Source organism: Solea senegalensis, linkage group LG21, assembly GCF_019176455.1.
Source record: "Solea senegalensis isolate Sse05_10M linkage group LG21, IFAPA_SoseM_1, whole genome shotgun sequence".
Taxonomy (NCBI): Eukaryota; Metazoa; Chordata; class Actinopteri; order Pleuronectiformes; family Soleidae; genus Solea; species Solea senegalensis.
The window spans coordinates 6,547,484-6,570,841 of record NC_058040.1 but is presented as its reverse complement, the minus strand read 5'-3'; the positions used below and the strand labels follow the sequence as shown (position 1 = coordinate 6,570,841).

General features: G+C 41.4%; 1 protein-coding gene across 3 annotated transcripts in view; it reads left to right on the top strand.

The window, feature by feature from the left end:
* The window catches only part of si:dkey-34e4.1 (carboxyl-terminal PDZ ligand of neuronal nitric oxide synthase protein), a 49,654-nt gene extending 26,554 nt beyond the window's left edge, over positions 1-23,100 (top strand). Inside the window, exons 3-11 of one of the 3 annotated variants that reach the window (XM_044012448.1) lie at positions 102-194; positions 289-347; positions 1,764-1,872; positions 2,354-2,495; positions 3,096-3,247; positions 6,129-6,290; positions 7,213-7,417; positions 8,907-9,210; positions 19,129-23,100. In XM_044012448.1, coding sequence (XP_043868383.1) covers positions 102-194; positions 289-347; positions 1,764-1,872; positions 2,354-2,495; positions 3,096-3,247; positions 6,129-6,290; positions 7,213-7,417; positions 8,907-9,210; positions 19,129-19,696 — 1,794 coding nt within the window. In that variant the 3' untranslated portion in view covers positions 19,697-23,100. Of the gene's footprint in view, positions 1-101; positions 195-288; positions 348-1,763; positions 1,873-2,353; positions 2,496-3,080; positions 3,248-6,128; positions 6,291-7,212; positions 7,418-8,906; positions 9,211-10,528; positions 10,897-19,128 lie in introns of those variants that run through there. The other 2 variants (XM_044012447.1, XM_044012449.1) reach the window with 2 other exon arrangements.
* The last annotated feature ends 258 nt before the right edge of the window (positions 23,101-23,358 follow it).

The window sequence follows — 23,358 nt, the reverse complement described above, 5'->3', positions numbered from 1 at the left end:
TTTTTTTTCTCCCGTAAGCTGATTGCCCCAACAGTATATTTAAAAAGCCAGTTCAGTCTACTTTTCCTAATATTTTGCTATTTCTCTGTCTACTTTTTCAGTATGAATTCAAGGCCAAGAACATCAAAAAGAAGAAGGTCAACATCGTGGTGTCTGTGGATGGGGTTAAAGTGATACTGAGAAAGAAACAGAAGGTAAAACCAAAGGAAGAGATGAAAAGTTACCATCTTTTCCATTAAATCTCCTTTTCTGTTCAGCTGATCTAACGCGGTCATTTCTTTCTTACAGAGAAAAGAATGGACATGGGATGAGAGCAAGATGCTAATCATGCAAGATCCCATATACAGGTCAGTCACTCCTCTCAAATAAAGGAATTAGATTCATATTGCTGTCTAAAGCAATTTTTAACTTATTTGTTCTGCTGCTTATAGATTTCATTCCTGTTTTTGTTGTTTTTTGCATTACTTTTATATATATTTATATACAAAAACACTTATTTATTTCTTTTACTAATCACAGTACACAATAATCTACCTCAGTTCAATGCTATGTGTTGGTTTTTTATCTGCTTGCCAAGCAACGTAATTTCGTTGCCAGTTTTCACTGCTGTGTTTTCTGTGCAATGACAATAAAAGGAAGTCTAAGTCTAAAACAAATAATGCGTCACAATCTCTACAGCTTCTGTGCACCCGTGTGATTAAACGTGCAGCCTGTCAGTCCTTCTTTAGCTTTAATGACATGAATTGCTGTGAGTAGACGGTAAATAATACAGTGTAGATTATGTCCACCATCTCAGCCTCAGCGGATGAAGCTGAAACTTGCTTTATAGGCCATTCCATCTACTTTACTGTACAGGACGAAGTGCTTGAATGTACTTTATATGCCAACTATAGTTAGACTCATAAGGCTGCATGATGAAAAATGTATCGCTCGTGCATGTAGTTACTACAGCATATGGTTCTATGTTCAGTGGGACTCTCACTTTGTTTGTACTGGCCAAGTTTGCAATTAAGTCTCATGCTGTTTGACACATATCTTGCTATGTGTGGCACACAAAGGACGTCAACATCCCATTGCATTCACTGTCAACACTGTGGTGGTGGAGCCTGTCAGAGCAGCCATGTAGTGACTGTGAGTCTGTCAGTCACTGCTCAACTCACAGCCATTACTGTGATTGTCAGGTCCTGGGAAGAAATGTAAAAGGAAAAAAAGAAAACATTTCCCATCAAAACGTGATTTGTCCTGCGGACAAACTTCTTATATTACATTTGTGAATGCCAATTTATAGCTAATGAGGCAATTTCATTAGAGAGAGAAGGCATTAGGCCGCCACTTAAAGTGGCCCCACGTTAAATGTCTAAGTGCGTGCTCTTATGTGTAAATTATGCATAAACTGAATGTGTGGGAGGACGTGGAGCTACACCTGGAGAGACTGTGTTAAACATAATTATCCCTGCATGTGTTCCTGTGCATGTGAAACATGTGACGTGTTCAGTAATAGATGATTATCGTTTGTTTTCATGCTTCCCAATGGGAATGTTTAATTTCAGTGCAGCTGCAGATGGAGATGCAGGTCTGATCCTGTGCTCCACTGTCACAGTTACACACATACTTACAGCATAGACTACCGCTGTTTTTTGTGACGTGTTTTATATAATTTGATATTATAAGAACATTAATGACATAAAGTGTTTGATTATAGAGGTTTCTGCTTGTTGTGTCATTGTTACTCATCATTTTATGTTTACTGCCATGTTTTGCAGGATTTTCTATGTGTCTCATGACTCCCAGGACTTGAAGATCTTTAGCTACATTGCAAGAGATGGCTCCAGTAACTCCTTCAGATGTAATGTCTTTAAATCAAAGAAGAAGGTACGCTCCGGCAAAAACAAATATCACTTATGCGTTCCACTAATTATAGTGTCTTAAGTCTGCATCTGAGCCAGCAGATGATTATTTAGCATGAAGATCGAAAGAATCATTAACTGCTGCATCTTGATTATTTATTACAGAGATACTATTTAAAAAATGTATCCATCCCATAGATTTGTGAATCTGTTTAACATAAAGAACATGGTGAGCTGGGACATCTTGAGGTTGAGCTGCTTATACATTGGCTGTTTTGGGGAAAACACACACAAATCCAACAGCCAAATACCTGCAAATGCATCATTTTCTTTCCATCTGAGCTCTGTTTTATGAATCATCAGCATCATCATCTTTGTTGTCCCCAGATGTGGAAATTTGTCTTTTTTCTTTTTAAAAAAAGGAAAAGTAACGTGTTTTAAAAGACAGATGATGGGTCAGGAGCAGAAGAGACTTATTAACTGAATAATCTTTTACTCCCTGACAGACACAGGCCATGCGTATTGTGCGGACAGTTGGTCAGGCTTTTGAGGTGTGTCACAAGCTCAGTCTGCAGTATGTTGAGCAGGAGGCGGACGGACAGGCAGATGGAGAGAGTGATAAGTCCACAGAGGAGCCCAGCACTAACGGTGAGTCATCTGCTAGTTTGTTATTGAAAATTTATCAAAGCTGTTAAGAATATGAAACTCTACAAACTCATACTACAGGATTACTATGACAAGCAGTGTCTTACCTGTATAGTAAATTTGATTTCAGCATTGGATAAACTCGTTCTCCTCAAATCAACCTCCTATGGTCCAGTTGTTGTTGTTTTTTAAAATTACTTAAGTACCCTTAGATACCAGCATTCTAAACAAGAATAGAACCTTGCTAAAAATTAACAATATCATTTCCAATGTTGGAAACATCAGTTCCAATTATATATGAAGCCAGTGTAACTTTTCTAAATCTGGCAACTGGCCCTGGAGGAGCAACACAACCTGTTGTCAACAACAGTTTCTTTCTTGCAACTCTTTAAAAAGAATAAACAAGCAAGATAAGACATGTTACATGGAGAGTTTTAGGGGTCCAGGATGGTGGGTTTCATTCCCCTCTGCCCAGCTGTGTTACCCAGCTCTAAAATGTCTTGTGTCCCCCTTTTTAATCTAGAAGTGAAATAAATTAGAGCTAGAGGATAATGGAAGTGTTTTGTCCTGTTTTTCTTCCCCCTGCAGGTCTTAAACTCACAGGACCAGAGCGAGGAGAGGAAGAGGAGGCTGCTAAACGTCAAGGAAGACGAGAAGATTCTTCAGCTGGCACTTCACTGTGTGAAATGGCAGTCAATGACATTCTTCAGGGTCTGGCTGAACTGAATGTGGTCAAACCTGGACAGACTATCACGGTAAGATGCTGCCAAGACGTCGTACACTATATTGAAATGTGGAGGATAATAAGATTCATGTGCAAACAAACATATCAAATGAGTAAAGTCAAACTTTCATCTCTGTAGCACATTTCAACATTTCCAAATCCTGTTGAGCACAAGGCCTATACATATTGATAGGCTGAGGTACTATTACAGTATATCCATTTGTAATAATCTTAGTCTTAATTTGAAATGAAATCAAGTTTTTGATGTTTCTTAATAAACACAACAGAAATGTGGTCAATGCACAGCTCAGAGCTTTAATGGAATTTCAGTTCCATACAGAGATTGAGTCATTTTGTTATTATTATGATTTTGGGATTTTTCCATAATCCAATCTAGTGATAGAAGCCCCAGAATGGAGCCTTGGGGACCTCCTTGTCTTTTGATTTTGTTTTTTACTGGCCTATTGTTAAAGTGCACACTAAGGCACTCCATTGTGTGATACTCATTTGTCGGTTAAAAGTTTCCACATACAAAGAAAGACCTTGAGGCAGAAGTTGAATTCCAGCTTTCTTTGTCCCATACACACATGCTGTCCAATCACAGCTGACCCACTTCCACTGTCAGAGAAGGTGTGTGGGGGCGGGTGTTTCCAAAGAGGAAGGCTCAGCTATTCAAGCTCTGAGCCCTGAGTGTTGAAGCCCATTCAGTGTGGCACCATTTCTTGTCACAGTCATTGAACATCTAAATGTTGAAACTGCTCAGGAGAGCTTGCTTTACATCATAAACACCACATTCATAGGACATTCAATTTTTCTTGCAGCTGTAGGGTTTTCACTACATCTACTGTGAGGAGGAAGCAGCTTCTACATTTATATGACTGGCTTCTTTTCCTGCACACTGTTTGTCTTTGTGGCTACAGGATATTGATTGTGCTCCCCTGATTCATTATTTTGGCTGGAGTGTGTGTGTGTGTGTTTTGATGCTCTAATCCAGGCCTAGCGCTGCCAAATGTCTTTTTTAAACTATGAAAGCACAGTGTAGTGCTTAGTCATCGACTGCAGTACCTGACCAGATCATCATTGCCGCTCTCCATGACTCCATATATCGCTTTAGGTCAGCAGGAGATCCTGCGTATATGAAATGGCCTGGTCTTTAATGCATGAATTGGGAAAAACAACATATTTATTTCACTGTGTTTCATATGTGGCAGGGTTTTACTCCTTTTTGAAGTCAGGAAGTGACAATATGAAACGATGTGAACATTGCAGACTTTTGTTTGACATGATCTGTTCTTTTGGATTTGTCAACAGAGCGAGTGTGGCACACACAGCTGTTATCATGCTGCTCAGAGAGAGCGGAATTTCAATGGGGAACCTGAATGTTCCCGCTGGCTATGAAAAGGGGACAAATAATCCCAAAAAAAAAAAGTAGTCTTTTCCCTTTTGATTTCTGAGGAATGCCAACATAATCCCACAAGGGGGGTTCAGAGGCATCTGCTCCGTGGAGATAAGCAAAGAGTGAAGGAAAGGGGAAGAAAGAAGGAATAAGATCAGGAGGACAGCAAGAAAGGGATACTGTCCAGAAAATGCAAAGTATCTAAGATGCTTTTTGTTCGGGCAAATTAAGGTAGACCATATCTAAGAAAAAAAAAAAAATTCATTCATTTGCTTGACATGTTCAATTAAGACAATATCTGCACATCTGTTGGCAAAAAATGTATTTCCTGATTGTTAAATGCATCAGATTTCTGCCATTTATTTGAGTAAATGTTAAATTACGAAGCTTTTTACAGATGATAAGTACAAACAAATGTTATATTCATGTAAATAGTCGTAGCGACAGCTGTTCTATAAACTGTCATATTAAAATGATTACATTTCATACTGTTGATACAGAACCATATCTATATATAATAAAAATGGTTGCTTATTTAAATCTACCCATACCTATTAAGCATTTCTGAGGGATATATGAACATACTGTCTGTAATTTTCTCTAACAAACTATGAAAAACGTGAAGGCAGATGTAAACACACATTTAAAATCTCCTGCTGTATTGGAGACATATTTCATTTAACATTTGTTACATTGTTTACATGTACATGCCATCATTGAGTTATGGATTCTTTTCATATAAAGTTACAGATGTAAAATAAGCTATACAACTATCTTTGCATAACCATATCATTTACAAATTTAGTGACCCACACATGCAATGTGTTTAATGCCATCAAAATTGTTGGAAATGCAAGATAAAATAACTCATTATCAGGAGCTTATCTTACATTCATTCACATGCTCTGTTTTATTATGTGCTATTTCGCCCTCTAGTGGTTTAATGTAGGGAAGCAATTTTTGCCTCACAGACACATGTGTGTAATTAATAATTGAGATGTTATTTCTCACTGAAACCCTCCGCACACATAAGGACATATAATAACCACCTATCCACATCTGATCTGTCCTGACTGTATGAGAAAGAGAAGGGTGTTTAAATGTAAATGTGCTTTGGGAACATCCTATTTCTCCTGGACACATTGGTGCTATTAAAGAGCAAAGGAATGATCTAAAGCCCACAGAGGAAGAAAATGAAGAGAGATAAATAGAAACCGAGGGGGAGAAAGTGTGTGGTATGGTAATGGACTTTGATATTTTCCAATTCTGGTGAGGAGGCCTTGATCACTGAGTCACAGAGCTGGTCTCAGAGACTGTGTGGCTGCTGGCCTGCTGTTTTTAATTGCATTGGTTTGGTGTTTGCTGATTAAAAATAAGTCTCATCAAAATATGTGATGTGGCCAGGATTCAAACAGGTTCTGAGGCCCCAGACAGAACTATCTCAGGTGTTGGTTTTCGGGAGAATATCCACCATTTTAGCTTATCACTAATTTGTTTTTTACTTGTTATTATCCAGGAGTTCGATCGAAGGTCCGTCTTCACTGTGACATCCAAAGACGTTACTCCCAGCAGCCCTTGCTCTACATCTCTCACTCCACTGGCGTCACAACACTACCTTCAGCTCCTTCAGCAGCAGCTGCAGCAACAGCAGCAGCACACGCAGGTGGCTGTCGCACAGGTACGAGTCACTGGCACAAAACTGATCATCTTTGAACTTTCTGACATAAGCTCAAGGTTGACAAGGTATTTTCATTTAAAAATTAATCCAATAGTTAATGTTTTTGTTTAAGAAATGACAAACTGTTTGCATTTTTTTTTCTGTTTTTAGATTTTTTAACCAATAACGATTAGTTATTACAGAAATATAATTATATTTATGTCTTTTGTTTTATCATTTCAGCTTCCCTTAGACTGATGTAGTCGGACATCATTTTTATTCACTTTTTCAGTAGCTAAAGTGGATTTACACCATCCCATATGGAAACATTTGGCTTAGCAAGCCATGCTGACATTTTGCTCTGTTGCAATTTCATTTTATCTCAGTTTATGAAAATGCAGATAGAGTACGGCACAAATTAAACTGAAAATATTTTCTCTCCCTGATTCTTCAGTTTTCCCATATATACACAAATTCTGCAGCAATCATGTCACACTACAGACATTTATTTGCTTGAGGTATCCCACACAGTACAGAGACGCATGGTGTCCTTTTACTCATAGACTTTTGCTCTTGTTACTCTTTTAATTATGTTATTCATTACTAAATAGAACCCACTAGGGGGCAGCACTAACACAGTTATGCATGTACGTTTGTTCTAGCATTGGCGAAAAGAACCAATCTGTAATGTAATTGAAAATGCACTGATGTTAAATATCTCAAGCGATTCATTAGCCTCCTGTTAAAAACATCAGAATAATGAAACACCAATGTATGTTTACATTTTAAGATATGATTATGAGGCCCAATTTCATGACTTGTCATGAAAACTTAATTGAAATTTGAAACAAAGATTGTAGTGGCTTATTGAATCAGGGCTTTTGAATTAAAATCACAAATGTTCACAAACAAACGAACCCTCCCCTCTGTTTCGCTGCTGCAGGTGCAGCTGTTGAAGGATCAGATGGCAGCAGAGACGGCTGCCCGTATGGAGGCTCAGGCCCGCGTCCACCAGCTGCTGCTGCAGAACAGGGACTTGCTGCAGCACCTGGCCCTGCTGGTGCAGCAGCTGAAAGAGCTGGAGACTCGTTCCCCAAGAACTGCACAACCAGGGTCGCCACAGCGGGAGCTCCAAGCTAATGGACACGGTAAGTGACGTAAGGGCGGCGTAATCTCTCAGACAATCTGTCTGGTCAGATTTCCATTGTGCTGCAGTTCTCCTTTCTCTCTCTCTCACACACACACACACACACACACACACACACACACACGCTGTCAATTTGGGGATGATGGAGGACACGGAATATGATCTGATGATTTGATGTGTAGAGCTGCCATGGATTGAAGGCTAGAGCTTCATGGTGTGTCCCTCTGTCCCACTTGTGCGTCCTTCACATGAGCATTTCACTTTCATGTGCAATGAGGGGACAAACAGCCCGTCCTTCAAGTATGAGTGCAAGCAGTCTGAGCACTCTTACAGACACTGCTGTGCTTTTGTGGAAGATGTCTTGATCAAAGTAGACACTTGAATCACACAGAACTGATGCAAAACCCTCAGTTACTGATAAAGTTGATGAACAAACAGAGCGTGAGATACTGAGACCTGTTGTGATCATTAACATGTGTTTTAGGTGATCTGATAAGCACCAAGTTGGACTGAGTATACTTTTACAGGTCCAGAATGTAAGAATTAGGGTGCATTCACACCAGACCTTCTTAATTCAACCCTAGTTTGTTTGCTCGGAAAGTCCAGTTCATTTGGGGATGTGTGAATGCCCAACCATCAGTTCAGGGTGTACCCGGCCTTTCGCCTTATGTGAGCTGAGATTGGCACCAACGCCCTCCCTGCAACCCTTATGTGGAGGATAAAGCGGTAGAAGATGGATGGATGAGATTATACATTTATGCAATCCATTGTCTCCCAATAACCCCCCAAGTGCTACACATTCACATTCAGGTCTCTCCTTGAGCACATGACATCCATTCATTAAAGCTTTGTGGAAACAAATGCATCATGAATGACCGCCTCCTCAGCTCATGTCCCCTGTCCCCCTGGGTTTGTAAATGCTGTTTGTGTTGTACTAAGACACAGCCAAAATGCTTAGAAACAATGTCTAACATTTTGTTCTGATATGACGCTAGATAAATTAAGAATTCACTAACGACCCATTGCAAGTCATTCAAAGGTTAATTAAATGAATTGTCGTCTACCAGGAGACATTTCACTCACATTATCAACATGAAGAGAAATAATCAGAATCATCAGAGTTACTGTTGTAATAATCTTGATTGCGGTTGAAGCACAGTGCGTTGTTTAAAGCCTTAATCATCACAGTCTTTGATTTTCTGTGTGATTTTCAATCCACTTTTCAGTGGGTTGGTGATTTGGGTTTCCAATGATGGATGTTACATAATTTTATTGTCAAATTTGTTTGCACTGATCTGTGTCTTCTACACACATTCTTGTGCAGCATATTTAATGAGGACACTCGTACACATGAAGCATTACCAGCCAAAATGTCCTTTTTAAATATGGGTTACAAAACACAGGTCTTGCTATGGAGTGGTTTGAGGTCTAGTTTTCGTCTTTATCTTGTATCTTTATCATTAATTTGACTTGTTTGACTTTATTCACAGATGGTCAGATGTCGTCCGTCTCAACGTTAGCAAAGTCTTTGTCTCTGAATCTGAAGAATCACTACAGCCAGACCCTGGACCAGCTCATCACCTCCTCACCCTCGTGGCCGCTCCGGACCCAGGTGGACTGCAGTGAGTCCTACCTCAACCTGCTCAACCTGGAGAACAGCAACAAACCAGCAGCGTCGGTCAACAGCGACATGGACCCGTTCCTTAGGGCCAACGGGGGGGTGGAGGACAAGGAGAAGTCCTGCGGTGGGATTGTCCCGTTTGTATCGCGAAACTCGGCCAACATGGATGAAAAGTAAGATGGATGTCGATATATTTACATAAAAAAGCGATTGTCAGAACTCTACACACACCAATCAGCTGAAATCTTGAAATCTTTAGGCAATGAAGCCATTATACTGTACATTAAAGGAATAGTTGTAACATTTTGGCAAACATTTTACTTCACTTTCTAGTTACTGTTCTTATCAGGTCAGGGAAAATGACATCTTATTGGACGGCTACAAGTGTTTCTAAAATGAATCAAACATCAGGACATTTTGAGCCTCATTACTAGTAAAATGTCACTTTTTTTGTTTTCTATTTGAGAGATATACTCAAATATTCTCTAAAAGAGTATGAACGACATGATAGATAGATGGTATCAGGTCATAGGTACATAAAAAACTATTCAAATAATAAGATATTAAGATATAGGAGACAAATTCATTGTTTAAGTGAATGTAACAGTGGGCTTCCTTGACTTTTTGTTTCCCATATTTGTTTCCATTCCTGTAGATTGATGATTCATCATCATCATCAGCATGCACAACCATCCTTCTGCCATTTCTGTGTCTAATGTAAACACAAATGCAAAGCTATTACTGAATTAGTCTGATGAAATCGTACAAACGGCAGCGACAGTCCTAATGTGAGAGCAGTCAGTTTGTGTGTGAGGTAACCAGGCTACACAGTGACTTACGCAGTCTGTAGCTTTTAGTGTTATTAGTGGAGAACAGCTCATCTCAGCAAAAACAGCCAGCCAGCTAATGAAAGTGTGGCTGTAATCAGAGGATTACAGCACATGGGGAGGAAAGGGCTGGGGTCACACAAACAAAGAGGGGATCAGGATTGCGGTTTAAAGAGGGGGAATCAGAAAGAATGAGATTTAAAAAGAAACATGGAAAATCCATGGGCTTTAACTCCTTTCTAGTGTCTCTATTTTATGCAATAATTCATTTTGAAAGCCATTCACTCATGTTTTGAGCAAAAACTGCAAATAGAATAATTTTCTCTGGATTCATGTATGGGAAGTGTAATTTAATTTTCAGGCATGTTTGATTCCATTCCATGCTGTTTTCCACATTTTGTTGAATTGTTTTATCCTGGTTTACTGTCTGGATGTTGCTGAATACTATAGGATGAAGCTTTGAATGCACATATGTCGCATGTAATTACTACTTAAATGAGTTTTAAAGCTATCGCAAACACCAGCTATGGTTTAAAGAAAAAATACTGCAGGAGACAAGCAGAGCTCAGGATAAACTCTTGAGTCTTTCTTTGTGTTTATCTCCCTGTTGTCACTCATTCTCTCTTCATTTGTCTCTCCTCTTTGTGTTCTTTGTTTCTTGAAGGCAGCACACAGTGAATTAACCATGAAGAAACCAACGTTTTCAGTTGATATCCAAACACATGAGGAGAGAAATAAGTTGACTTGGAATTGACTTAGTGCAGTGTGTGTTTGACTTGTGTACATCCTTTCTAGTGTAAGTGTGTCTGCAGCTTAGCCAGACTCACATCCTGTGGTTTTCTGCAGCACGCAGTCCCAGCCAATCCCAATTCCCATCCCTCTCAACCTGAAATTCTACCCAGCCACACACTGTATGTCGGAGTGCATTTTTGGACATGAAGGTGCAGGGAAGAACAAAAAAGAACTTCCAGTCTCTTCTAAAGAGAAGCATCTTGTTGTTCATTTCCATATATATATATATATATATATATATATATATATATATATATATATATATATATATACATTTAATCAGTGAATGTGATGTGTCTCTTTTCACGTTTAATTATAATTACATAACAGAAAGCGTCTCTCTTTCTGTTAGTCACCTTTCCTCCAGAGCTTCTCTATCACTGCCACATCCCTCTGTTTTCAGTCTCAGTAGCTTAGAAATGCACCAACAGGGCATTTTAATGTTCTTCCTCTAAAGTGACTCTATTCTCTGTGCCACCCTCCTCCTCCTCCTTTTTATTGGCTTGTTTGCCTGCTCTCCATAGTGACATCATGTTTGCATCATAAACTTTTATGCAAGCCCTATACACAATTGGCGTATAGAGATAATGAAGTCAGTCGAACTGCACAAAAACTTCATTATCTCCTCAATCAAATTAGTTTATGATTATAAAATAAATGTGACCTTTTTAGTATAGTGTAGTGTATAATGCAGCTCATGTGAATCATCTAAATATTTTAATCTGGAACGCTACGGAAAAAGAGTGACAGCTGGAGAAATGGAAACTTTAGGCTCCATTATGTGATAGTGTTTCCCTCACGCCAAACTCCTTTGCATTACTTTTGGCACAGTCCCGCTCCTGTGCCCTCCCTCTCCCTCCCTCCTCCTCCGCCGCCGCCCCTCATTTTATTGCATCTATTTGCTTTTGTTTTCTGGACTTCCCCAGTAAATCAATGTTTACAGCCTGAGTGGCTGTATTTTATGTCCTGCAAACTTGCAGACAGATACTCCTCTGCCATCCCCTCTCACCTCGCCTCTCCCCTCGTCAGTTGCTGCTCATGCGAAGCGAGTGGAATCCGTTCAAATCTTGTTATTAGTGTCGTTTAGCTCTACATCACAGAGGCATTATCACCCAACGTGGACCACAGCCATGTGCGCACGCCAGCTGGGGCCCACTATACTGAACAATCACTGCATATGGTTTGTTGGCACTGAACTGAACCCTAACCTAACTATGAGTCACATTTTACACAAAAACAGGAAAAACAGAACGGGATCCAAACAGGATGTTATAGTAGACTTAAATGCACTTTGCGGTAACAACTCAACTGTGTTATTTGCAAACTTCTTGAGTCATGGACCTCTTTTTATGTGACGCACATCAAAATGAGGGTCTCCAGCCAGGACTGCGATGTTGGACGTGAGCACAGTGGAGCTAAATACTGATGTCAACATGTTTACACTGTCATATATACTGAGGCTCCACAGATATGTTTACCGTCACACAGTTGGCATGGCAACTGTATTTATTAAAACTGCAGTGCATAACTTCTACATCATCTAAACAACACAGCGCTGATTAGGCTCATCAGCTCCACACGACTCTCTCCGTACAGTGATGTTTAGATATGGTGACATTCTTGCACTGCACACAGGAAGTTTGTTTTGTTTTGCAATTAATGTCAAGACAGATGGAGGCAACAGCAACATTGTACTAGTATAGGGAGTTAGTGGCAAACAGGTTGCAGTATGACTGGAAATGGAAAGTAGAAGTGAATTATACTGCTCAAACAACCTTGTTGTGGATAGCTTAGTTGGTAGAGCTGGCGCTCCATGAGGCATAGGCCCCCTGCAGTGATCTGTGTTCACTTCCACCTCTGCTCGTCACATTTTATGCTACGCTGTCCTGTTCACTAAAAGCAAAACAAACTATAAAGGTTCTTGCCCCTGTGCTGCTGGTGTATACGCTCATTTAGCTGAGCTGTGATAGTGTTGCTTGACAGAGGCAAGTAATAACACTGACGGCATCAAAAATCCCTAAAAGTTACGTTACCGTTTATATTCCAACGTTTTTCAAGTTGAATTTGTCATTGAAAAGTGGTAATCGCCAACAGTTCACCCATTTATGTGCATCATCAGGAAACCATTGATGTTTGTGCATTTATCTAAATATCTATTGGACATCAACAGCACAGTCAGATATTCAATATCCCAGAAATCCTTCAGACAACAGAAATGATCCTTCGGGAAATTCTTCCAAGAGATGCTTTGGTCTGAAACCTCAGTGCTAGTTCCGACAAACAGCCTCTCACTGCTGTGATCCCAGGAGCCACACTGCCAAAAACTGCACCAATGCCCACACAGAGCAACAGCATACAGTACATAGTGTATGGTGCCAGTTTCTTTTTGAAGGCCAACTATGTTTTAGTCACTCATGAGTCATGTTTTCCTTGAGCACAGTTTAGACACATCTCTTCCCATCTCTTTTCTGTCTCTCTGACTGTATTGTATATTACATAATCAAATTTCCTGACCTATCTCATTATCTCCCCTTCCTCTTAACTTTTCCCCCTCTTCATCTTTATCCTCATCTGCATGTCAGAGCTCTATTGACAGCCTCGCCATCAGACAGTAATCTAATTGCATGATGTGACTGGGAATCTAATGGCTGATGCATCTGCATTTGGCTCCATCAGCTGGATTTATACCACGGCTCATGTCTCTTCATTGTGCAGAGATGGAAACTTGACATTTCAGATTTATCCCCTCATAAATGTGATACCTGGAGAGGTGGGAAGTCGGTGACGGAAATGTTTTTGACGGGGACTTTGGCAAGACGTGGTTGCAGCAAATCCAATATGTCTTGATAGGCTTTTTGAAAATAAACACCAGCAAAGACTTGAAGCTAAAACCTAGTTAAATCGAATGGTGAACTATCTGTTCTGCTTTCAGCCTATTAATCCCTGTGACCCCAGATCAGACCTGTTTAGTTGGTGATGGGGATTCACAGCTGGAAATTGGGCTGAACAATTTTTAATAAATGTCTAATTGGGATTATTTTGACCAAAATTGCGACTGTGATATGATTTGTGATATCAGAGGGAATGGTAATTACTTACACCATTATTCTCAATTTCATTTTAAATACATTTCTGTAAAGACACTGGTATACTTCCACGCACAGCATGCTCGGACCTAACGTGCACCGTTGTGTGCAGCCGAGATTTTGGAACCGTTGGGTGTTCTTTGCTAATTTGCTCCACTCGAACCAGACGCATCCGAGGGGAGATGAAGCATTGTTCTCTTCCTACCGACCTATTCCCTGTGTCCACACTTGTACCGCCACTTGATGGCGAAGTGGGATACTTCAGGACCCTGGTGGGCGAGTATATGAGTAAGTGCACATCGTGCACTTAGGCACGCACGGAACTATACCAGGGCCTTGACAATATTTTTTAAAATACATAAAAAAAAATATTGCGCCTGCGATTCAAAAGAAGCAGGAGGCTCCATTGTGATTTCAATACAATTTTAATTAATTGTTCAGCCCTAGTTAGAAATATTTAAAAGTTTTTAAGTCTCCGGTGTTTGCCTTTGAATTTTCCGGTGCTGCTTCCTTAAATAGGTCTCTGGTCCTCTGGAGTCTAACGTCTGCCTCTCTTTGGTACAGGTGCGAGGACCCACTCCTGCTCATCCTCTTCCTCATCTAACCGTCCCTCATTTTTGTGTCGGTCTAAAACTGAACCTTCAGAATAACACCTTATTACAGCTTAAACCCACCACTCATGCTTTCCCTCCATCCCCGTCCCTGTCATCGTTTGCTGCACCAACCTGACTCTCCCCAGGAGCAGGGGAAACGCTCTGCCAATAAGCCCCATTCTTCTCCTCCTCCTCCTCCTTCTCTTCCTCTCTGCCCCCTCTCTTCCCTCCATGTGAGTATTACTCATGGTGACCAGCATGTGGAACCAGTGTCTGTGGCACAAGCATGGGGGCTGGGCATGTGGTGGGTGAACAGTGTGGGGGATGTACAGGATCTGGCTCATGTGTGGGTCTCACCAGTGATTTCTCTGCTAATGACTGAGTAATAGCCTCCATTTACATGCGGATATGGTTCTGCAAACTCATAAGCACATTAGCATTGGGGTAATCAGTGAGTCACACATGCGTTGTGCACGGTGTCTGTGGTCTGCACTCTTTGTAGGACTGTGATGTTTGTTTTGCAGCGAGGGAAGACGGGTTCTCGTCACGATGTGGTTTACTTTGTCAGCAGAGGTTCTGGGTCAGATCGTAAAACTGTCAGGCTGAGGCAGTCTCACTCTCGCTGTGTTTTATTGTTGAACCTGTGTTACACTTTCGTGTGTGTGTGTGTTGGTTATAACGTGCATGTTTTCCTTTTAAATTTCACCAAAACGCCGTCTTCCAGATGGAGAAATGCAATAATCCGAGCCTCAGGCATACGAATGGCATCAGTGGTCTCGCACACTTCACTGCTGCATGTTAGAGCAGCAGCCATAAGATGAGCAACAGAAGCAAACAGCCCTTTGACAATTCAATTGTATGGCTGACAATAAAAGTGTGTAAGTCGAATCCATTTTAAATCACAAAATGGTCTATAGCCAGATGCTGTGTATGGACAGTCAACATGTGAGGATCCCACTTTCTTGCAGCTTATTTTCTAATGCCAGAGCTGTTTTAAATCCCCTTTGCCTTAAGTCTCTGTAGGGTTTATATCCCTTTACCTTTCCAACAGTGAAGGTAGTGTCCTGTTGGTAATATTCTTTTTTTAGCCGTAATATGTAATCATATATTCTCTAGAGCTGCCACAAATAGTCTTGAAATGAACACGCTCCTAGTTGGAGAGCTTGAGCAGACTCGTGGTCTAATAATGAGCACCGGAGGATTTGAGTACTGCGAGACATCATTGTCACAAGTGTGAACCAGGTCCTTACCTTGTCATATAGTCTGTGCGTCTACGAGAGGAAGATTTCGCAGTGATGTGGAAATAATGACTTATGGGGATTTCAAAAGATATTCTTTCTTAATGCAACATAATATTACGCATTTTTTCAAGTGATGTAAAGCCTCTTACATTGTTCAGTGATTAAGCCCACATGCAGTGAATCTAATTTACCAGTTAAAGCTATAAATGTCATTTGTCTTTGTCTTTGAGAGAGGCTACAACTATTGATTATTTTTAGAAATATGGTCAGAAGTATTAAATTCATTGGGTGGCATTGATCTTTATGTCAGTTAATCTTGTTTGGTCCATAGTCGTGCTCGGTGAATTTCCACGTCTAATAGGCTGGGACAAAAGACCAAAAAAAAGGAACAGTGGCCGATGCGTGGGATGGCTGAATAGCTCCACACTCTACAGCGGGATGTGAGATGAAGATGTTGCAGTGAAGGGAGGAGTGATGTCATTGTGGCAGAAATAAAAAGGAGTGCTGAGTCAAAGTTATGATAATGAGTCCAGGAAGGAAAGAAAGGAGCTTAGGCCTTGATCCAGATGCAAATGAGTCCACACCTTCAGGGACTGTGCACACATGTCAATAACACCTGAAACCTCAGCAGGATCTTAACTGTACGTTTGGTTGAATGGTTTTATTTAGCTATAGAACTGTATTAATGTTTTTGTCAAAGTAGAGATTAGTCTGACCCGGAATGTTTTGACAGTTATGTGTTGACATGCCTTAGTAAACATAAATGTGTCTTAGGGCGCAGACAATGTGTCTTTGTCACAATGAGATTGTATCAGAGTAAATTTGTGCTGCCTGTTTTTGCATTTCGATTTGCTTTTCCCCTCAAACTTGAATGGCACATTTCAAGGGACAATAACCTGCAAGACATAATCAATACATTTCACATGTCAGTCATTCAGTCTGACATTTATCTAAACCCTTAGTGGGGCACAACCAACCTGTCTGAACCCAGCTCATGTTCCCTAGGTGAATAATCCAGAGTTTGATGGGAAGAACTCACAGCGAATATCATTATGAACGCTCGGCCGTTTCAAGCCAGGTACAAGTGTGATAACCTTTCTGACGGCTTGTGAGTCCCCACTTTCATGGTCTGAAGATCAAGGTCAAGAGAGCTTTTGCCCCTTTGTTTCTCTGTGGTTTTCCACAGTCGTGCTGAGGTTAACTGGACACTCTAAATTGACCATAGGTGTGAGTGTGAGAATGAATGGCTGCTTGTCTCTGTGTGTTGACCCTGCGATGGACTGGTGACCTGTCCTGGGTGTCCCCCGCCTTTCACCCTATGTCAGCTGGGATTGGCTCCAGCTCCCCCCTCACTCTTATGTTGAGGATAAAGTGCTAGACAATGAATGAAGTCCAGCTGGGACTGAAGGTAATTGGTGACGATTTAGAAGTGTCGAAGCACATTTTAGCTGAATGTCTGTCCCATTTTTCACAGAATTTCATTCAATATTTCACATTTTAAAAATGTGATTGTGAGTGAATGGTTGTTTATCCATGTATGTGTCCCTGTGGTGAACTGGTGAACTGTCCGGGGTGTGACCCGCCTATCGCCCTATGTCAGTGGAGATTGGCACAGCTCCCCCCGCGACCCTCATGTGGAGGATAAAGCGGTAGAAGATGGATGAATGGATGGAATTTTAATGGGTGACACCATTGGACAAACTGGCATGGCTAATGTTAATGAATGCGATTGGCGATGGTGACCTTTGCCCTGCGTGTGTGTGTCATTTGCTGGGATAGGAAATCACAGATTCTTGTATGTTGTTAGATGTTTTTCCTGCAACAACAGGTCTGTCATTTTATTTGTCAACACAACATCCTCAGACAGGAGAAGAGACGATAAATGAATCAGCAACTCACGTAAGTTCATTACAGAGACCAGGATTCAACCACAGGCCGTGGAACGCAGTTAGCAGCCACCAGCATAATGTAGGTGGGAGGAGTCGGTAGAGGAACTGAGGCTTGTTAGTGAGGCTGGTGTCAGGACTCATTTTCCACCAGAATGATTGTGTGGTTGTGTGCACTGGTGCTTGCTGTGGCATTATTGTATTGTTGTGCTATCAGAGAGAGAGAGTGCTCTGTAGCTATTTCTGGTGTGTATGAGGGGAAAGCCTTTCAGTTCTTTCCTCGCTCCTTTACTCTCCGACTCTCTTTTTTTTCCTCTCTCGTTGGGCTCTCTTTCCACCCCGTCCCTCTTTTTTTCTCAGCAGGGGAACTGTGGGATGTAGATAAGTCCCTAGACGGCTGAAACAACAGGCAGCCAGAGGGAATGGAAGAATACGGTCTTGTCTAATAACGGCTTGCATCTGTGCAGGTTAATGGAGTATAATATGACTGATGGAGAGCAAAACTGGCTGGAGGCTTATTGTCGTGAAATGATGTTCCAGAAATGATCCTTTTCTGAATTAGCAAAAGAGACAAGGAAATGTAGGCATGGGCCAGATGAACACTTTCAAAGTATAACGCAGTATTTGAAAAATTCAAGCACAAAATCGGCTCTTTTTTTTGATTGTACTCTAATAGACGTGTAAGCACGTTTGTGTTCTATCCATTCTTATCTCTTAGATGTGTGCACACACTTCTAGTATGTACTTTGATTTAACTGCACAATTACATGGTGTTTTATAAGCCCTTGAGGTATTGATTCAATATTTTTAAATTTGGTATCGATATCTGGACTGATTCCTGAACAAACCCAGTCTGATCTCCAGAAATGGGAATGGGAGGAGTCATGAATCTAGGATATGAATTTAGAGGCTGACTGACGGATGGCTTTATCACCAAATTCATAGTCAGCTTTAGAAGATGTTCTGACGATAGAATTTTCTGTACCAATCCAATCCATTTCAGTCCCTGTCTGTATCTTCTCCTTTGTGCTACAGTATGAGCTCCATCTCTGGTTGTAGCTTCCTGCACGTCTCGAGAGAGATTCAGTCATGATCCCTGCTTGATCTTGGTCAAAGAGCATGCTGCATGTTCATTGGCTCCATGAAGCTGACCAGATATTTAATATCGAATGAAAAAACAAATTCGATACCTAGGCTAGACCACAAATTGTGGAGATTGTGGAAACACTTCACACAGGCTTCATTTTGAATTCAAAAGTCCAGGACCCTTTCTTCAGATTTCCCTACGCCTCATGCAATGAACACAGATTGATTGCGCAGCATCTGTATCTTTCTGTACTTTTCGATGGTGGCAAATTTTTATGGATACTTGTTCAATTGACAAAGTGATGATGAAAAATAACAAATACTCTCAAAACATCACAAAGACGTAGAAGTTAAACTACCGGTCGAGTAGGAACAGGGCCACCATGTCATCACTTTGGAGCCTTTCCGCGCTTTCAGTTTTCGCCACCGTTCAAACACAGCACGTCTTGATAATGGGATTATTGTTGCTTGAAGTTACTGTCAGAATCTCAAACTGCCCCCTGCCTAATCCACAGGAACAAGACATTCTCGTCATGTTCCTTGAGACGTCACTAATTAGCGTCTGTTCTCTGTCTTGCAGGTGTAAACAGACCATCCCCAAACTTGACCCTCCTCCTCCCTCCCTGAACCGGAAGCGGGCCAGTAGAACAATGTCACCGGGCTCAGATGTCATAGCTGTGCCCACACCTGGAGATTTCGCCGCTAATGATGTGGCCCCGAGCCGCCGCAGCAGCGGCCTCTCCTTCCCAGACATCACCCCGAGTTCCCTGTCGTCCGCTGATTTTCACTCCCTCAGCAACGGCGAGAGCAGCTCCTGTTCGACCAGCGAGGACTCGGGGGTCCGCTCCGAGACCAAGTCCCTGCTGTCGCCCCTGCGCGACGACGACGACCTCTTTGGAGACCGCGTGACTTTTCTGACGGCGTCCAGCGGCTGTGACAGTCCCACAGAAGAAGGAAATGAGTCGGTTCTCTCTCCCACGGAGTCGTGTCCTGCTGAACCCAGCGTCTTCACCTCACACCTGGACACCCATGAGCAGCCGCTGCCCTTCTCCTCTCCTGTGAATGACACCTGTCTTCACATCAGCTTTTCTGAGGATGAGTTGCTGGAGAGCAGCCAGGATGACCCCACTGTCCCACAGCGGAGTTAGGAGGACAGGCTGACGTTCCCCTGGAGACCTTACACTATGTTCCTCAGTCTGCTTTCAATGCAGTGCTTACTGTCGGACACTGGGCTCCATTTCAGGACCTTGAATTATTCTGTCTTTTGTGGCACATTACAAACATAGCATAAATGAAAAAAAGAATTGTATAAATTAAATTAGCCATTGGACAGATTTAGTATTTTTATAATGAATTTAATAATAATCTAATTTCCTTTTTAGTGATTAGAACGTTGAGCAGAAAACATGTAGCATTTATCGCACTGTTAGTCGCACATTTACTGTAAGCCAATAAGGGAATGCGTTTTGGTTTTTTTTGTTAGTCGTCTGCGTTTAAAAAAAGAAGAAAAAAGATCATTATTTTGTGTAATGCTTCGCTCTGGTGCAAAAATGTTGTGGAAATAACCTTTTGTGCAGATTTCACTGTGATGTACAGGATGATGCTCATGCACATGTTGGTGATGTTGGGAAGAGCTTCCTCTTCTGAAAAAAAAAAGCACCTGAGTGGATGAGTGGAAAGAAAAGAAAATGGAAGTCGTTAAATGGAAAAGAACCACAGAGAAGTAAGCACATCCACTTGTGGCTGTGTTACCTGAGTGGATGATAGCATGTTTTTAGGTAACTTGTATTCTTGTGTTTGTCAGATATCAGATAGATAAACAGAATAGCTGGAGGGGGATTTGTCCTTTTGTGTTGCATCGATTCTGTATGTGGCATGTTTGCAGTGCAAAACAGATGGGATTAGGAGGTTTTTTTTCGGCGCAGAATTAAAACAACTTCAGTTTTGACAAACATACAAAAGAGGAAAGCAAACCCTCAGAGAGCTGATGGGCTTGAAGGCTTTGAATTGCACCTCTCTGAGTGCAGAGTCTTTAATAAAGCAAACCCTCAGGCTCAGTGAGACGATAATTGGGGAGATCACATAGGGCCTTGGAGAGAGATCGTTTGGCAGATACATTTTTCTTTTTCTAGCTTCATTTTTTTGTGTGAAATCCTGAATGAAAAGAAAACGTGTTGCCTTGTAGAGCTCTCAGGACTGTTATTTGTTCCAGTTTCGTGTTATTTTTTAAAAGAATTGGCATAAATGAATACTGAGCTGCAAAAGCAAATTGATTAACCAATTAGTCCATCACTAGAAAATTCCATATTTTGGAATTATTACTCATTTTGAACTGTTGATGTCACTTTACTCAATGTTCACTCTTTTTGGGTGATTTATGGGCCGTGTGACTAGTTGGATAATCAATAGAATGGTAACGTGATCGTTACAGGAACAAGAAACAAGTCCAAGACGAGACTCAAAGGAACGTAGTGATGCAGCATCATGGATGCCGTTCAACATCACGACAAACTAAATCAATATTAATTCACAAACAAGTGAAAAAACAAACACAAGAAAATGACCAGGCATTAATAACCAGATGAAATGCCAATGAAAATAATTACTTTAAGTCCCATAGCTGAACACATACCTCTTCATTCCCCCCCTTTTTTTTCTCATGAGTGTTTTTACACAATTTCTGTTGTAACTGTGACTGCGGCAGATGTGATTGTTAATGAAGGCGAGAGTAAAAGCAGCTGTGTGAGGTGTGAAGAGCAGCAGAAGAAAGGTGCAGGTGTGGAATTCCCACAGGCAAACATTTTACACCCAGAAACGAGCTTTTTCTCAACATCACACGACGTGGCGGGGGAGCTACTGTGTAACAGCAATAACATGCAGAGGGAGAATATAATGATAAAGTGAAGGACTTTTTCCCCCCGACCTTCACCGTTTTTCCTTGTGTTCCTTTGCTTTTCTGACTGTCTGTATAAAATGTAGAACAACACCGGCTCTCTTTGTGTGCTGCTGAAATCAGTCGTGTGTGTTTCTTTGACACGGTTAATTTCCCTTCACTACATCACAGCAAACTGAATTTTCCGAGCGCTCTGTAGGAAGATCAGGCTTCCGACTGTAAAGTGTTCACATACGGAGCTTAAATAGGTGCAGCATGAAGAAATCAAAGCAGCTGGATTCAAAGCCAATAGCCATAGGCCTATTAAAAAAAAAAAAAAAGATGTTCTTTTCGTGTGTTTGAAAATGAATAGTCTGTGATCTCTGCTTTCATCGTTGCATTAATGTTTGACATTAGCAATGTTGCTCAATCACGTTCTCTTAATTCTAGGAACGGTTCTGCTCCTGAGGTCCCCATTAAAGGTGAGCCGCCTGCAAAGCTCGCCCCTGCAGTGTTTACTGTCACTGCGATGCAGGAACAGGTGACTGACAGGCTTAATGTCTTCGGAAAAAACCTCCAATGAAGCGCATTAATGAGAATGGAGGGCTGTCGAGCTGTAAGGTGCTCAGAGCTGTCATTTCCGCTTCAGCACTTTAATCGCAGGAGAGCAAACACCTAAAGGAAATTGGGCGAAATGTGTTGTGTGTTCTATTTCTGGCGCAGGAGCCGGATTCTCCTTGTGTGCTTTTGTACCTTCCCACAACTTGGAATTCCCTCACTAGACAATTAATGATGCGTCGTGTCTGTGAGTCTCACGAGAGCAGAAGCTACTCCCTCATCTTTTCTTCGGCCTCAGTCCGAGGAAGCTCAATACCAGTTCAATACGACTGATCTGTCGCTTTACGTAACCCCCTTAAAGCGGATGGCTATCGTCCTTTTATTGTGCCCATTAATGCTGCTGGAAAGTCATTAGTCTTTGTATGGACAGGAGCGAGCCTGTCAGCGATCCAAGCTTAGTGTGAGTGAAGTTAATGATCACAGAAAGGGAATGAACTCTCATCACATGCCTGTCCACTTTAACGCATGCTTTTGGAGAAGATTCAATTGAGCTTTCTTGTTCCTTTTACAACCTTAAGAGATTTACAATCTAATTATGTTAATGCTAATAATGTGGTGGAAAATGAGGCGTTTTTTGTGGCACAAGTGCCTCGGAAATCTAAATGTGGCTGCCCCTTTTAGTTGATGTGGAATAATAACACTCAATCTTTCAGCATCATGTTGTTTTCACACATTTCTGTTGCTTGGTTTCAGCACAAGTGTTTGTACAACTCAAATTTCTTTTCCCAGCAGCCAAAAATGTTAGTTCTGGACACAGTAAATACTGTCACTGTATGAAGCACCATTTGTTGACTTGTTGGCCATCCCACAATCAAGAAGACACAGCTGTCCAGCAGAGATCTCAGGAGCCTGAGTCCTCCTTGGTCTTCTTTAAAGTCCACTGATAAGACCAGATACTAAACCCTAAACCGAGATGGTTCGGTGCCGTAGATGTTGTAGAGTCTTCACTTTGCTCCTGCCTTATGAGAAGGACAGACATTTCAGATATGTAATCACTGGCGTGAGATAGTTGGGAAGGCTTTGCTTTTCCACTTATGACAATAAACAAACTCTTAAATCTTCGGTACGACGTTTGTATTTCGCTGACATTCCTCCTGTTTTCTTTAATTATGTATCTGGAGTAGAATGTTGCTCTGGCGTCCTTGTACTCGCATGTGATACTGGGACTATATTGCAAACGGTTAGACGGTAATAAAGTGAGGCAGCTGTGTTGCTCGTACGGTCTGCACCTCAGTGTGCGGGCTTTAGGTGCGGAGTGTCTGGAATGAGGCCCTGGAGGAAACCGTCGCCCCCTAGGTTCAAACCATTTCCTTTGCACAG